The sequence below is a fragment of the Dama dama genome, chromosome 23 (genome assembly GCF_033118175.1).
Source record: "Dama dama isolate Ldn47 chromosome 23, ASM3311817v1, whole genome shotgun sequence".
NCBI classification, from domain to species: Eukaryota; Metazoa; Chordata; class Mammalia; order Artiodactyla; family Cervidae; genus Dama; species Dama dama.
Window position 1 is genome coordinate 30506362 of NC_083703.1, and position 14775 is coordinate 30521136.

Consider the following 14775-nt stretch of genomic DNA (forward strand, 5'->3'; position numbering starts at 1 on the left):
CCAGGGAAGGGCGTGGAGCTGTGCTTCAGCCTAAGTGCTCACTGGTGGCTGGCAGCAAGTTCTTAAGAAGGAATGCTTCTCTCTGATTGACTACAGACTTATAGGGACAGTGATAAAAGTCAATTCATTGTTTTTGCAGGAATAAGAGCATTAAGGATCAGGAGGCTACCTTTTCCAACTCAAGGATACTGTGTAACATCTAACATCTTCTTTGCACAAAGCAGGAATTTTATCAGCTTAAAGTGAAGCGGGATAGAGTTTGGGAGTTGTTTTTTTTTTTTTTTTAGAAGCTTGTAAAAGGCATTGGTTCTGCACCAAAGTATACGTATATGAATGACCAAGAAAATCTGAAGCTATCAGATATCAAAAGGGATGCAAAAAAGATGGTGTTTGTTCACCATCACTGGTACACCCTTCAATACAAGAAATTAGTCAATATTGTTTGGGTTGTTTCAGTTAGCTGTGGTAACTAGGTATGTATGTGGTAACTAGGAAAGTCTGCGTAGAATTCAAGCTATATTTGAATGATAGAGCTGCAGAGGCTAGACCACATATGTCATTGCTAGCATTTGTTTTAGCAGAAATTTCCAGAGGGATGGATTTATTCGCTTTTTGAGTGCTTCTGATTCATTAATCCTTTTTTTCAGACATTAAAAATTAAAGATGTTAAGCTAAGCTGATTCTTTACTGTGCTGTATTAGCAGCTCAAGTATTAGAGATGACTTAAAGGCCTAGATTTTCTGCTTTGTTAAGGATTTTAAAATACCATAGCAGAAATTAAAGAGGAAAAAAAAAATCACTAAATGGGCTCAGTAGCAGAGTGGAGATAACATGATAGAATCAACGAACTTGAAGAATCCAGCAGAATTTACCCAATCTGAAACAAGAGAGGGAAAACAGACTGAAAAAAAAAAATTAGCCTCAGGGATCTGTGAGGCAGCAATAAAAGATTCACCATTCATATCACTGGAGACCCAGAAGGAAAGAAGAAAATGCGGAGCTGAAAAAGACAATGACTGAAAACTTCCCAGAGTTGGCAGAGATTTAAGAAGGTTCAAGAAGCCAAGTGAACTCTTAAGAGGATGAGCCAAAAGAAATCCACATCATAATAAAATTTCCCAAAGTTAAAGACAGAGATCTTAAAAGTAGCCACAGAAAAACAACTCATTACTTACAAGGAAATACTAATTCAAATGACAATAGGCTGCTCACCTGAAACCACAGAGGCCAGAAGCAAGTGGCTCAAGAGCTGAATGAAAAGAACGATCAATTGTGAATTCTGTATCTGGTAAAGCTTCTTTCAGGAAAGAAGGGCAAATAAAGACATTCTCAGACAAATGAAAACTAGAAGAATTCGTTGCCAGCAGACATACCTTTAACAGTGGCCAAAGAACATCCTTCAAATAGAAAGGAAATCTCAAGATACTCAAGATGGTGATATTTAAACTTTGAGACAGTAAAGAGACCTAAATGGAAGTAAAATCACTTGAAGTGGTGCAGCGTGGATACCAGAGGACTGATAATTTATATCTATATACTATAATACTCAAATGCTTGCTTGCTTGTGTTCAAGCACAAGCATTCTTTGTGACCCCATGAATGTGGCCCATCAGGCTCCTCTGTGGAATTTTCCAGGCAGGAATACTAGAGTGAAGTCACTCAGTCATGTCCAACTCTTTGGGACCCCATGGACTGTAGTCTACCAGGCTCCTCTGTCCATGGAATTTTCCAGGCAAGAGAATTTTCCAGGCAAGTCATGTCCAACTCTTTGGGACCCCATGGACTGTAGTCTACCAGGCTCCTCTGTCCAGGAATTTTCCAGACTGGAGTGGGTTGCCATTTCCTTCTCCAGGGGATCTCCCCAATACAGGGATCTAACCCGCATCTCTTGTGTCTCCTGCATTGGCAGGTGGATTTTTTTTTTTAACCACTGTACCACCTGGGAAGCTCCATACTCAGATAAGACCAAACAAATATACTCAAATGCACTATAAATAAATCAAGACAGACCCAAAAATGGTGGATAGGCAGGCAAGGAAAAGGAGAGGGACAAGAGCCAGAAGAAACAAATAGAAAATATTTTATAATATGGAAGACTTAAGCTCTAATATATCAATTATCATCAGATGTAAATAGTCAAAACACACACCAATCAGAAGAAATTCTGCAGAGTACATAAGGAAACGTGGCCCAAGTATCACTTCACATTCAGTGACACAGATGGGCTGAAAGTAAAAGGACTGAAACAGATATATCATGCAAACGTGAATTTGAAAAAAGTAGGAGTGGCTATACAGGCACACTTTGGAAATATTGCATGTTTGGTTCCAGACCCCCTCGATAAAGCAAATATTGCAATAAAGTGAGTCACGTGAATTTTTTTCTTTTCCCAGTTTATATGCAAGTTCTTTTTGCACTATACTGTAGTCTATTAGTGTGCAACAGCATTAAGTCTAGAAAACAATATACATACCTTAATTTTAAAATACTTAAAAAAAATACTTTATTGCTATAAAATGCTAAAAAAATACTTTATTGCTATAAAATGCTAATCATCATTTGAACTTCGAAGTGGTAACATCAAAGATCACCATAACACATATGATCATAATGAGAAAATTTGAAATATTGCAAGAATTATCAAAATTATTGAGAGACAAAGTGAGCAAATGCTGTTGGAAAAAATGGCACCAACAGGGTTACCATAAACTGTTAATTTCTTAAAAATGCACTATCTGACTAGTATAATAAAACAAAGGGTGATAAGATGAGGTCTGCCTGTATTAACAGACAACGAGGAAGAATTTTCTAAGGTTAGATGGGTTCAACTGGAGAATTCTAGCAAACATTTAAGGAATTGACACCAGTTCTATACAATTTCTTCTAGAAAATAGAAGAGGAGGTCACACTTCCCAGCTCCTCTTATGAGGTCAGTGGTTTCCTGATACAGAAACCAAACGAAGACAGTGAAAAAAAGAAACTGCAGATCAGTATCTCTCATGAACTCAGGAAATACTCAATGAAATATTAGCACTCCAAATCCAATAATGTACAAAAAGAATTATACACAATAACCAAGAGGGTAATTTTCCTAGGTATGTGAGGTGGTCAAACATTTGAAAATAAGTAACTGAATATACCATATCAACAGACTAAAGAAGAAAAACCGTATGATTATATCAACTGAAGCAGAAAAGGCACTGGACAAAATCCAACATCCATTTATGATGAGAACTCTCAGCAAGTTGGAAATTTTCTCACATTGATAAGAGGCATCCATGAAAAACTGACTGCTAATATCATGGGGTAAGAGTCATGGGGTAAGACCGAATGCTCTTCCCCTAATATCAGGAACAAGGCAAAGATGCCAACCTTCACCACTCTTATGCAATGAAGTACCAAAAGATCTAGCCCCTGCAATAAGGCAAGAGAAAGAAAGAAAATGCATACAGATGGGAAGGGAAGAAGTAAAACTGATTCTATTTGTAGATGACACAATTATCCATGTAAAAATCCCAAGAAATCTCCAAATAAACTCCTGGAACTAAAAAAAAAAAAAAAAAAAAAAAAAACTCCTGGAACTACTATGTGATTTCAGCAAGGTTGCAGGATACAGGAGCATCACAGAAAAACCAATTACATTTCTACATACTAACAAGGAACATGTGGAAAACGGAACTTTAATGTATAGGATCTGGATGCTGAAAATTAAAGACTGCTGATAAAATAAAATTTAAAAGACCTAAATAAACGGAGACATATCATGTTCATGGACTGGAAGACATGTTAATTCTCCCTAAATTAATGTAATCCTGTTGAATATCACGTAATTATTATAACAATCCTGGAAAGGTCTTTCATAAATTAAGACAAACTTATTCTTAAAATTTATATGCAAAAGCAAGGAACTACATTAGCTAAAACAATCTCGACAAAGAAAAATGAAATGGGAGGAATCACTCTACCTGATAACAAGGCTTACTATAGAGCTACAGATTAATTAAGACAGTGTGATATTGGTAGGGGAATAGACAGAGATCAACAGAACAGAATGGAGAACGCAGAAACAGACCACAGTACAAAGTATTAGTATTCAGCCTATAAAAAACTTTAACAAATCAAGAAGACAAGGTTGAATGAAGTGATTGAATTATGCCATCTTGAACAAAGGCAGTTCAATTCCAACCAGTTTTGCAAAGCAAAACAGTATTAAACTTTGCGACACATTCATCTCTAATGAGGTCATCCAAACTGGCCTTTTCAAAACTGAGAGAAACAATCACACAGGTAACACCAGAGCAGTATCCTGATTTCCCATTATTAAGTACTAAAAGTGTGCCCTTGTGCCAGGAATGGAAACTGTAAGAACAGCTTGTTCTAAGAGAGTGAGCAGAAACCTGCTATAGAAGCAGTGAGTCATGGACAGAGAGGAAGGAGATGGGTACTCTAGGATCCTTCTGGAAAATGGACTCAATCGCATAGTATTTGCATACTTTTCTGTACTGTCTTATCACCTTATCTTTACCTCCACTACAAAAGTGTCAATGATGTGCTCTTGAGGGAGGAACCAGTGGGCTACTTCCTCTTCATCCATCACCGGGGCTAGATGAAACTGCTTCAGGTATGTGTTGGTTAGTTCTTGAACAGCTTTGATATCTCTTGGTTCCATTGGCCTCAAGCCTGAAGTTTTTGTAACCTGTTGGGGTGAACACGAAACCAATGGGGAGGTTTAAATAAGAGGACTAAACAAACTTGGAGCCAGTGTGGTCCCCAAACCAACATTATCAGCATCCCAGGGCAGCTTGTTAGAAATGCAGAATCTTGGGCCTGCCCCAGATCTACCAGGTCAGAATGAGCAATTTCACAAAATCCTCTGGTGATTTGTATACACACAAAGCTTGAGATGTATTAGTTTAGCACATAAGCTACACAATGTGTTCTATCCTATCTTTGTGTACCAGGTCTTTGGTTAGTATTGCCTATGACCCAAACAAAACCAATGGGAACACTACAAATCCACCTATATACCCATGCCAAGAAATTAAACAGCTCTGAGATCTAATGCCTGATGATCTGAGGTGGAGCTGATGTAATAATAATAGAAATAAACTGCACAATAAATATAATGTACTCGAATCATCCTGAAACCACCCGCCCCCTACCCCTGTCTGTGGAAAAATTATCTTCCATGAAACTAGTCCCTAGGAACAAAAAGCGGGGCCTGCTGGCCTGCATAACAGGGCAGAACAATCCCAGCGTGTGTTCTGGAGTAGCATGCTGTAAGACTGCCATGTTTGACATTTTGAAAACACAGTTGGGAATGGCTGAGAAACTCATCTTGTCCAATAGCCCATGAGTAAGATGTAGCTATTTTGTTCTCATGAGCAACAAAAATGAAAGAAAAGTCAATCATATCAGTCAACTTGGGAAGGCAAGCATTTTAGTTACCAAGAACGAATGGCTAGTTGCCAAGTACTGGCCCTAGTCTCTTATGCCATCTTTTGATTAAAAGGTGATCATAATACGCATCTGAATCCTTCATCTCGTAAGTCACAGTTTTTACATAAAGCCATAGGGTTGGATGGCATCATCGACTCAGCAGACATAAGTTTGAACAAACTCTGGGAGATCGTGAAGGACAGGGAAGCCTGGCGACGTGCTGCAGTCCACGGGGTTGCAAAGAGTCAGACACAACTGAGTGACTGAATAAAAACAACAAATAGGAATGACAAACCCTCAAAGGTCAGGACACGGTCCCATCTGGATTTATTTGTTCAAGTACTTATCCTTAAAAGAGCTTAAGACGTCAACTATAAGAAGAGTCCAGATACCAGGACACTTGACACCAGAAGTGAGAAAACTCACTACATCCCTTGTCTATACAAAGACAAAACTCTTAATACTTACAAATGAGTTTGAGCAAGCTCCGGGAGTTGGTAATGGACAGGTAAGCCTGGCATTGTGCAGTCCATGGGGTTGCAAACAGTCGGATATGACTGAGTGACTGAACTGAACTACAAAAACAAGTTCAGTTCTTCTAGTTAACTTAATACTTTTTTTTTCCTTGAAGAAATACTGGATAAATTTTTAAGTGGCAAATAACTTGTATATAAATACTCCTATTCTACCTAATCTGTCCTAAATTATTTCTGAGCACTTTTAAATTAGAAACTGCCTCTAAGATTAGATCATCACAATTCCTGCATGCCCCCAGAGTGGTGGTTACAGAAGACCAAGGTGGAAAATGGGTTTTCATCTTGAACGCCGGCTCTGATGGATGTCAGTAGTCCTGTTGAGGTTACTGCGGTTCTGTGACAAGGAGTGCTGGTCAATTACTGATTCGTGTTGGGAAGAGATGGGAGAGGTGTTCTTTGTATTTACAGACCCAACAGTCCTTAGCTAAGTATTTACTATGTGCTACTCAGTTATGATTTACAGAATCTATAAAGACACCATAATGAACCTAAAATAGTTTAATACTCTAAATTAAGAGAATTTAAGTCCTTAACATTTAACAGAACACTCAGACTTCCAGCATTTCTGTGGATCTCAAAGCCAAAGAGGGGCTTCCCAGGTAGCTAGTGGTAAAGAATCCACCTGTCAATGCAGGAGACATGGATTTGATCCCTGGGTTGGGAAGATCCCCTGGAGAAGGAAATGGCAACCCATTCCAGTATTCTTGACTGGGAAATCCCATGGACAGAGGAGCCTGGTGGGGTATAGTCCATGGGGTCACAAAAGATTTGGACACGACTTAGCAACTAAACAACAACAAAGCCAAAGGACCTGAAATCTCCAGGTCCAAGCTTCCATCTAAGGCTTCAGTTCAGTTCAGTCGCTCAGTCGTGTCCAACTCTTTGCGACCCCATGAATTGTACCACCCCAGGCCTCCCTGTCCATCACCAACTCCTGGAGTTTACCCAAACTCATGTCCATCAAGTCAGTGGTGCCATCCAGCCATCTCCTCCTCCGTTGTCCCCTTCTCCTCCTGCCCCCAATCCCTCCCAGGATCAGGGTCTTTTCCAATGAGTCAACTCTTTGCAGGATGTGGCCAAAGTACTGGAGTTTCAGCTTCAACATCAGTCCTTCCAATGAACACCCAGGACTGATCTCCTTTAGGATGGACTGGTTGGATCTCCTTGCAGTCCAAGGGACTCTCAAGAGTCTTCTCCAACACCACAGTTCAAAAGCATCAATTCTTTGGCGCTCAGCTTTCTTCACAGCCCAACTCTCACATCCATACATGACCACTGGAAAAACCATAGCCTTGACTAGATGGACCTTTGTTGGCAAAGTAATGTCTCTGCTTTTTAATATGCTATCTAGGTTGGTCATAACTTTCCTTCCAAGGAGTAAGCGTCTTTTAATTTCATGGCTGCAGTCACCATCTGCAGTGATTTTGGAGTCCAAAAAAATAAACTCAACGCTGTTTCCACTGTTTCCCCATCTATTTGCCATGAAGTGATGGGACCAGATGCCATGATCTTAGTTTTCTGAATGTTGTGCTTTAAGCCAACTTTTTCACTCTCTTCTTTCACTTTCATCAAGAGGCTCTTTAGTTCCTCTTCACTTTCTGCCCTAAGGGTGGTGTCATCTGCATATCTGAGCTTATTGATATTTCTCCCGGCAATCTTGATTCCAGCTTGTGCTTCTTCCAGCCCAACGTTTCTCATGATGTACTCTGCATATAAGTTAAATAAGCAGGGTGACAATATATAGCCTTGACGTACTCCTTTTCCTATTTGGAACCAGTCTGTTGTTCCATGTCCAGTTCTAACTGTTGCTTCCTGACCTGCATATAGGTTTCTCAAGAGGCAGGTCAGGTGGTCTGGTATTCCCATCTCTTTCAGAATTTTCCACAGTTTATAATGGCCTGAATAGGTGTTGAATGAATGAATGAATGCACAAATTCTTAGGTTTTTTTTAGCACAATCATTTACCCAATAAGGTGAGGTGAAGGCTGCAGACATGGAAAAAAGTCACTGTCAGCTCTGAAGAGATGGCATTTCTATGGCCTAGCATTCAGGTGCAAGCCAGGCATGAAACCAGTATTTTCCTTTTGTTTTTGTAAGCCAATTTTAGTTATTTAGAGCATTTCTACGCTGCAATTTGTGGGAAGAGGGAAACCTATGTGATTGCTAAATGGTGTTAAATGAGATAAATATACATTTTGAAATGCTGGTAGGAAGACCAAAACCATACTGCATATATACTGCAGTCATTTGAAAAGGTTATTTTCTGTTATAAGGATGACCTTGATAAATTTTAAACAGCCTTTCTCAACATTAGACTGTTTTTGCATTTGTTACTGATTCAATAACAATCAATGATATCAAGACTTCCCTTGTGGTCCAGTGGTTAAGACTCTGTGCTTCCACTGCATGGGGCACAGGTTTGATCCTCGGTTGGGGAACTAAGATCCTGCATGCCACAGCTCAAAATAAATGAAATGAAATAAAATAAAATGAGCTTCAGAGAATGAGATTATCTCATGATAGTAACAGGATACATCCTCTCTGTTCATAAAGAGCATTCAGAAATGAGGAACAAAGCTTGCCAACTCCTTTTTGGAGCAAAATATGCTTTTGCAGCACGATTCTTATTCATTGAACATTCATATCGTGAAATCACTAAATCAAAATCTTTTTTTTTTGTCTGGTAGACATCCTTAAAGCTGCAGTTCTCAAAGATTTTGGTCTGGAACTTTGTTATGGTCTTAAAAATTATTTAATACTCCCAAAGAGTTTTGTTTATATGGGTTATCAGTTCAGTTCAGTTCAGTCACTCAGTCGTGTCCGACTCTTTGCGACCCCATGAACTGCAGCACGCCAGGCCTCCCTGTCCATCACCAACTCCCGGAGGCCACCGAAACCCATGTCCATCGAATCAGTGATGCCATCAAACCACCTCATCCTCTGTCATCCTCTTCTTCTCCTGCCCTCAATCTTTCCCAGTATCAGGCTCTTTTCAAATGAGTCAGCTCTTCGCATCAGATGGCCAAAGTATGGAGTTTCAGCTTCAACATCAGTCCCTCCAATGAACACCCAGGATTGATCTCCTTTAGGATGGACTGGTTGGATCTCCTTGCAGTCCAAGGGACTCTCAAGAGTCTTCTCCAACACCACAGTTCAAAAGCATCAATTTTTTGTGCTCAGCTTCTTTATGGTCCAACTCACATCCATACATGACCACTGGAAAAACCATAGCCTTGACTAGATGGACCTTTGTTGGCAAAGTAATGTCTCTGCTTTTTAATATGCTATCTAGGTTGATCATAACTTTCCTTCCAAGGAGCAAGCGTCTTTTAATTTCATGGCTGCAGTCACCATCTGCAGTGATTTTGGAGTCCAGAAAAATAAAGTCAGCCCCTGTGTCCACTGTTTCCCCATCTATTTGCCATGAACTGATGGGACCAAGTATCATGATCTTAGTTTTCTGAATGTTGTGCTTTAAGCCAACTTTTTCACTCTCCTCTTTCACTTTAATCAAGAGGCTCTTTAGTTCTTCTTCACTTTCTGCCATAAGGGTGGTGTCATCTGCATATCTGATATGTGGATTATATTTATCTGTATTTATTGTATTAGAAATTAAATTCGAAATTTTAAAGCCAAAGAATATATAAGCTCACATTCCATTTAACCTCTGGAAGACTGCACAGTACACTTGTAAGATAATGAAAGATACAAATTATTTTTGTATTATTCTAAAAAACTGACTTCACAGGCACCCCCAAAGTGTTCTGGGAAGTTCCTGGGGTCTCTGGACCACGCTTTGAGAACTGCTACCTCAGTCTCTGAAGGTCAGGAAAATGGGTAATAGAATTTAGATAAGGAGGACTCAGTGAAACAGTTATTTTGGCAAATGTGCAGTGAGAAAGTATATAAACTTGGCAGTTTTCAAGCACTTCAAACAAGTTTTTACAGGAGCTAAGTTAAAGCAGAAGGCAACATCAGACTACATCCAATTATGAAACATAAAAGGTCCTAGAAACAGGGGAAGAATATATGCTTTTGCTGATCAACAATGGCTTATGTATCTCAGAACCTAAGCTTGTTTCTTTCTAACATCATAAAGTCACATCCTCTCCAGGAAATCTACTGAAGCATGACACAAATTTTAATACATAAAATTATATTCTAGGGGGTTCCCTGGTGGCCTAGTGGTTAGGATTCTGGGCTTTCACTGCTGTGGCCTGTGTTTAATCCCTGATCAGGGAACTGAGATACTGCAAACTGCATAGTGTGGCCAAAAAAATAATTCTATTTTATATAATAACTGTTGTTTTCAGGAAGAGGTGGAAGGAAATGTCATGCCTAGGTAAAAGTTTAAGCTTTGGCATAATCTGAAAGAGTCAGATGGCAATGTTTTCTGAAATTTCAATAAAAAGCAAAAAAAAATTTCCAGTAACTTAACTGAGAAAACCTTAAATTTCATAAGCAAACTCTATTTCTGAATCAGAGCTACTTTACCATGATCGAACTAATATGCATTACCCATCGGACTCTCCATACACTGAAATCTGCATAAAATTTGCTTTTAAGTATATAAGGAAATCAAGCTCAGAGCCCTATTAAAAAACAGAAGCAGTGCTGTTCTCCATCAAGCTATGTGGTGTAACTGATTTGGAGCCAAGATTCCAGAGTAGAGATGTAAGCCTTGATTATGGATTTTTTTTTTTTTGATTTAAGAAGGAGCAGTAGGACATTACACACTAAAAAAAACAAAAAAACCTACAATTACTAAACCAAGAATATCTGTGTTTTAGCATGGCTTCATACGCGTACACGTCTTGCAACACAATGTAAAGATGCTGGGAGAGTAACCTGACTCCTGCTTTTTATCTACTACAAATTTCTTTACCTTGGGACTTCCCTGGAGGTCCGGTGGTTAATACTCTGAGCTTCCAATGCCCTTAGGGGGTGCAGGTTTCATCCCTGATCTGGGAGCTAAAATCCCACATGCCTTGGGGTCAAAAAATAAAACAGTAAAAAAAAAAAAAAAAAAAAAAAAAACCAATATTGTAACAAATTTAATAAAGACCAAAAAAATGGCCCACATTAAAAAAAAAAATTCCTTCACCTTGAAAAGCACTGACCAAAAAAAAAAAAAAAAAGTCCAACACTGTTTGGAAATTCTCAACACCAAATTAAAAACAAACTGACATTCACTGTAAAGCAACTATACTCCAATAAAAAAAAAAAAACAACAACCAACATTGAAAGGGCAGGAAACTGTTCCTCTAGGGAAAATCTTAGTCTCGTTGGTAATGGTAGCTAATGACATGAGCTGGTAGGGATGGTTCTGTCCTGACTGAAAGACTCTGAGCAAATCAATCTGTGTCTCAACATTCTCTTCTGTGACTGGGGACAATGACCTGCCCCCTCTGATCGTGTGAATAATAAATGAGGTTACAGATATTAACTGTTTGGCATAACGTCAGCCATAATCAATGTTAACGTGTATAAGTCTATGATCAACACATAAAGCTGGCACGGTGAGCTGAAATGGTTACAACAAATGAGAAAATGAGGCTGAACAAAAAAGTTGTGTTCAGTAAGGCTCATCTCTACACTTCATAATACAAAAATGTTCTCAAATGATGTGACTGTCTGGCCCTGGGAGAGAAGGAGGTGGTCTGGCTGTTGCTGCCTCATCCAGTTTCTAAGCCAGGAGCCCAACACCAAAGTTGCTGCTGGTGGCACCTTCCAATTTTTCAATGTCTCTACTTGCATCTCTTCTACCTTCTCTCTCTCTCTTTTTTAATTAATTTACTCTTTAGTTTTCTTTCCTTCCCTATGACTTAAAAAGAGTGAAGGAGGCTAGAACAAGCCAATAAGAGCTGTTTGGAGAACCTTCACAAGCCTCAGACTTTGCATCTGTACAATGGGGTAATACCACCAAATTCAGAAGGTGGTTGGGAGAATATGCTAATATACGTGACAGCACTTTCTCAGCTTGGAAGAAAAAAGGCAGTCACCACAGCACCATGGCTGGAAGAGGCATGCTCTTCTGTAACCAAGTTAACTGCAACCAAATTGCCATAGTCTGCTTTCACCACCATTGTCCGACCAGCAATTTATCACCAACTTTTCAAAACTTGGTTACCTGTGAGTTGATGGATGCTTGTGCAAGAATACAGAGGCCAATGGACAAAGCCAAGTCAAAAATAACTTTCAGCACCTCGAACTCTAATCATCCCCGATAAATCAATGACAGCTACTAAATTTCCTTATGCGTCATTCCACTTCAGGTGACTATACAGACAAGGAAGTGCCTTCCTTACACACAAGCTAAATAGAGTTAGGTTCAAGAAACTGAAATCAGGGGAGACCAAGGTAGAATAGCATTCGCCCCTAGTGGGAAAAGGAGGCTTGCTTCAAGTTCTTATTTTAACTCGTAGATAGCAAAGCATCGTGACACTGGGCCAGGAGGACGCTGAGCATCAGCTGTGTCTTGTCTCAGCCGTGCGCTATGCCCCTCCAGTGCCCTTTTTTCTTACAGCCATTTGTGTCCCTATGGGACCCCACCCTTCTCAGTGTCTCTGGGACTTGGCCATTAGCAGAAATTACTTCTAGTTGATCAGTAAATCCTGATGGTCATAACGATGGTGTGACCCCTCAGGGCATTTTCCAGAGTCTCCATATCCTTAGCTTCATGTCTGTCACCCCAGCTTGAGGGGCCCTGGTCCTCCTTTCCCAGGACACATGGACCCTCCGTTGTTATGTCACCTGCACTTTTTATTTCCCTCTATGTTCCTCCCTCTGTCCTTGGCCTCACAGACAGGCAGTGAGTTCACGAGTTTAAGCCCCACTGTCTGCAACTGCAGCTTAGACAGAAGGGAGACCGTGCCTTCTGGTCCCTCTGCCACGTGTGAAGCCCCGGAACACCTGGTTTCCTTCATCTCCACGTCTCCTTGTGAAATTTTGCCTAAGTCAGAAATTCGTTGATTCTGTCAATGAAAGAAAGACTTCAATCTCTGCAGCCACTGATCACGTGTATCTGGTAAACATACAACTGGTCCAAGGCAAAAGGAGCTGGAGTTGGCCACACCCTCCACAGAGGAAATCCCTCCTCGCCTTGTTTAGAGGAACATGGCTACACTCTATGTGAATCCCTCAGGTGAGCTGAAGTACCTACTACAACCCAAAACAAAGAACAGCTCAGATGAAATCAAAACTTCACACTACAGATCCCATCTGTGGCGGACAGATTCCAAGATGGCCCCAGTGATGCCTGCCCACCTTCACTGGAGTTCACACCCACACCATCCACGTATCTTGAGTGTGGGTGGGACCAATGACATATGGCAGCAGTGATTTCATTTGTGAATTGACTACACAGGGTTCTAATTTCCATTTGCTAGCAGATGCTCTCTGTAGACTCTCCTCATATCGACTTTGATGAAATAAGCTGCTGTGTATCGTGATCTGCCCTTCAGAGAACCCCCACCGACAAGGAGCTGAAGCAGCCTCAGGCTGACAGCCAGCAAGGAACGGAGGACCCCAGTCCAGCTGCCCACCAGGAACTCAAGGCTTCCAACAGCCACATGAGCTTGAAAGCGGATCCATCCCTAGTCCAGTTTTCAGATGAGACCCTAACCCTGGCTGATGCCTTGATGACAGCTTCCCAAGAAACCCTGAAGCAAAGACCTCAGCTAAGCTGTACCTTGATTCCTGACCCACAGAACCCAAGAGATAGCACATGTGTTGGTTTTAGCTTTTACTTTTGTGGTAGTTTGTTATGGAGTGACAGAGAACTCATTTACCATCTAAGCCCCAAATAAAAGCCAAAACTGGTAAGCACATTTAAAGCTTCCCTTATTAAGGGACAACTTTTCACACTGGGAAGTTTCTAGTTTAAAACAATGCTAATTTAATAAGACATTATTTCCTCTCCCCGGGTGTCTCTTTTAAACCTTATTCCTTAATTCCACGTGCTAAGAAACCATCAGAAGCTGGAACTTTTCTTCCCTCTTCCTAAATAGAATATAAGTGCTCAAAATTTAAAAACCTACAAGTCTGGAGTTCAACCCCATCCAATCCCAAACTGAAGACCTTTTAAAAGCCTTAAAAAAAAAAAAAAAAAAAAAACCTGGTATTTCCAAATGAACTCTCCTCCTTTTTCCTGGCCCTGAAGTTCTCTGAAACCTTTTTAGCTTCATAGTCACAGACACATGAACCAGTTTTTAGCTTCCTGCAAATAATTCTTTTCTACGTTAAAAATTTCAGTTGTTAACAGCTTCAAGAAACAGCAAGTCCTTCTTACTTACGTCTGGAAGTCTGTACAGCTTCATGGTTCTCTGCAAAGTCATATTTCTACTCAGATGAGAAAATTTCACTTCTACCAGTTTTCTGGGGTTTAGTGATCGATGCCAGTATCTGAAATGCAATACAGGCTTTAAGGTCTGATTGATTCCTAACTCTCCAAGTTTTCACTTTGTCTCGGCTCAGCTGTTACAGGAGTATTGAACAAACATCATGTAGGGCCTGGTGCAGCGCTAGGTCCTGGCCCTCTGCCTATGTCATTATTTTATCTGTCATTTTTTACCTCGAAATGATGTTCCAGTTATGCTCCTTTGACATTGGTAACGTTCCATCTCTTTTAATAGAGAGAAATCTTAAAATTGCAGGAAAAATATTGACAATGTTCAGTTTGTAAGTATTGAATGACCATCACAGATTCTAAGAAGGCAAACCAAGAACTTTAAAAACATGAAAATACTCCCTTAAGTTAGTAGCCTTCACATTTATATAATGCACATGGAAGAAAACAACT

At 40.0% G+C, this 14775-nt stretch overlaps 1 protein-coding gene across 2 annotated transcripts in view; it reads right to left on the reverse strand.

Annotated features, from left to right (window-relative positions):
* Nucleotides 1-14775, reverse strand: part of NMT2 (N-myristoyltransferase 2) — a 57082-nt gene that overhangs the window by 4447 nt on the left and 37860 nt on the right. For both annotated transcript variants that reach the window (XM_061126277.1, XM_061126278.1), the window contains exons 8-9: nt 14270-14378; nt 4526-4696 (exon numbers count right to left, since the gene is read on the reverse strand). In XM_061126277.1, coding sequence (XP_060982260.1) covers nt 4526-4696; nt 14270-14378 — 280 coding nt within the window. The remainder of the gene's footprint in view (nt 1-4525; nt 4697-14269; nt 14379-14775) is intronic.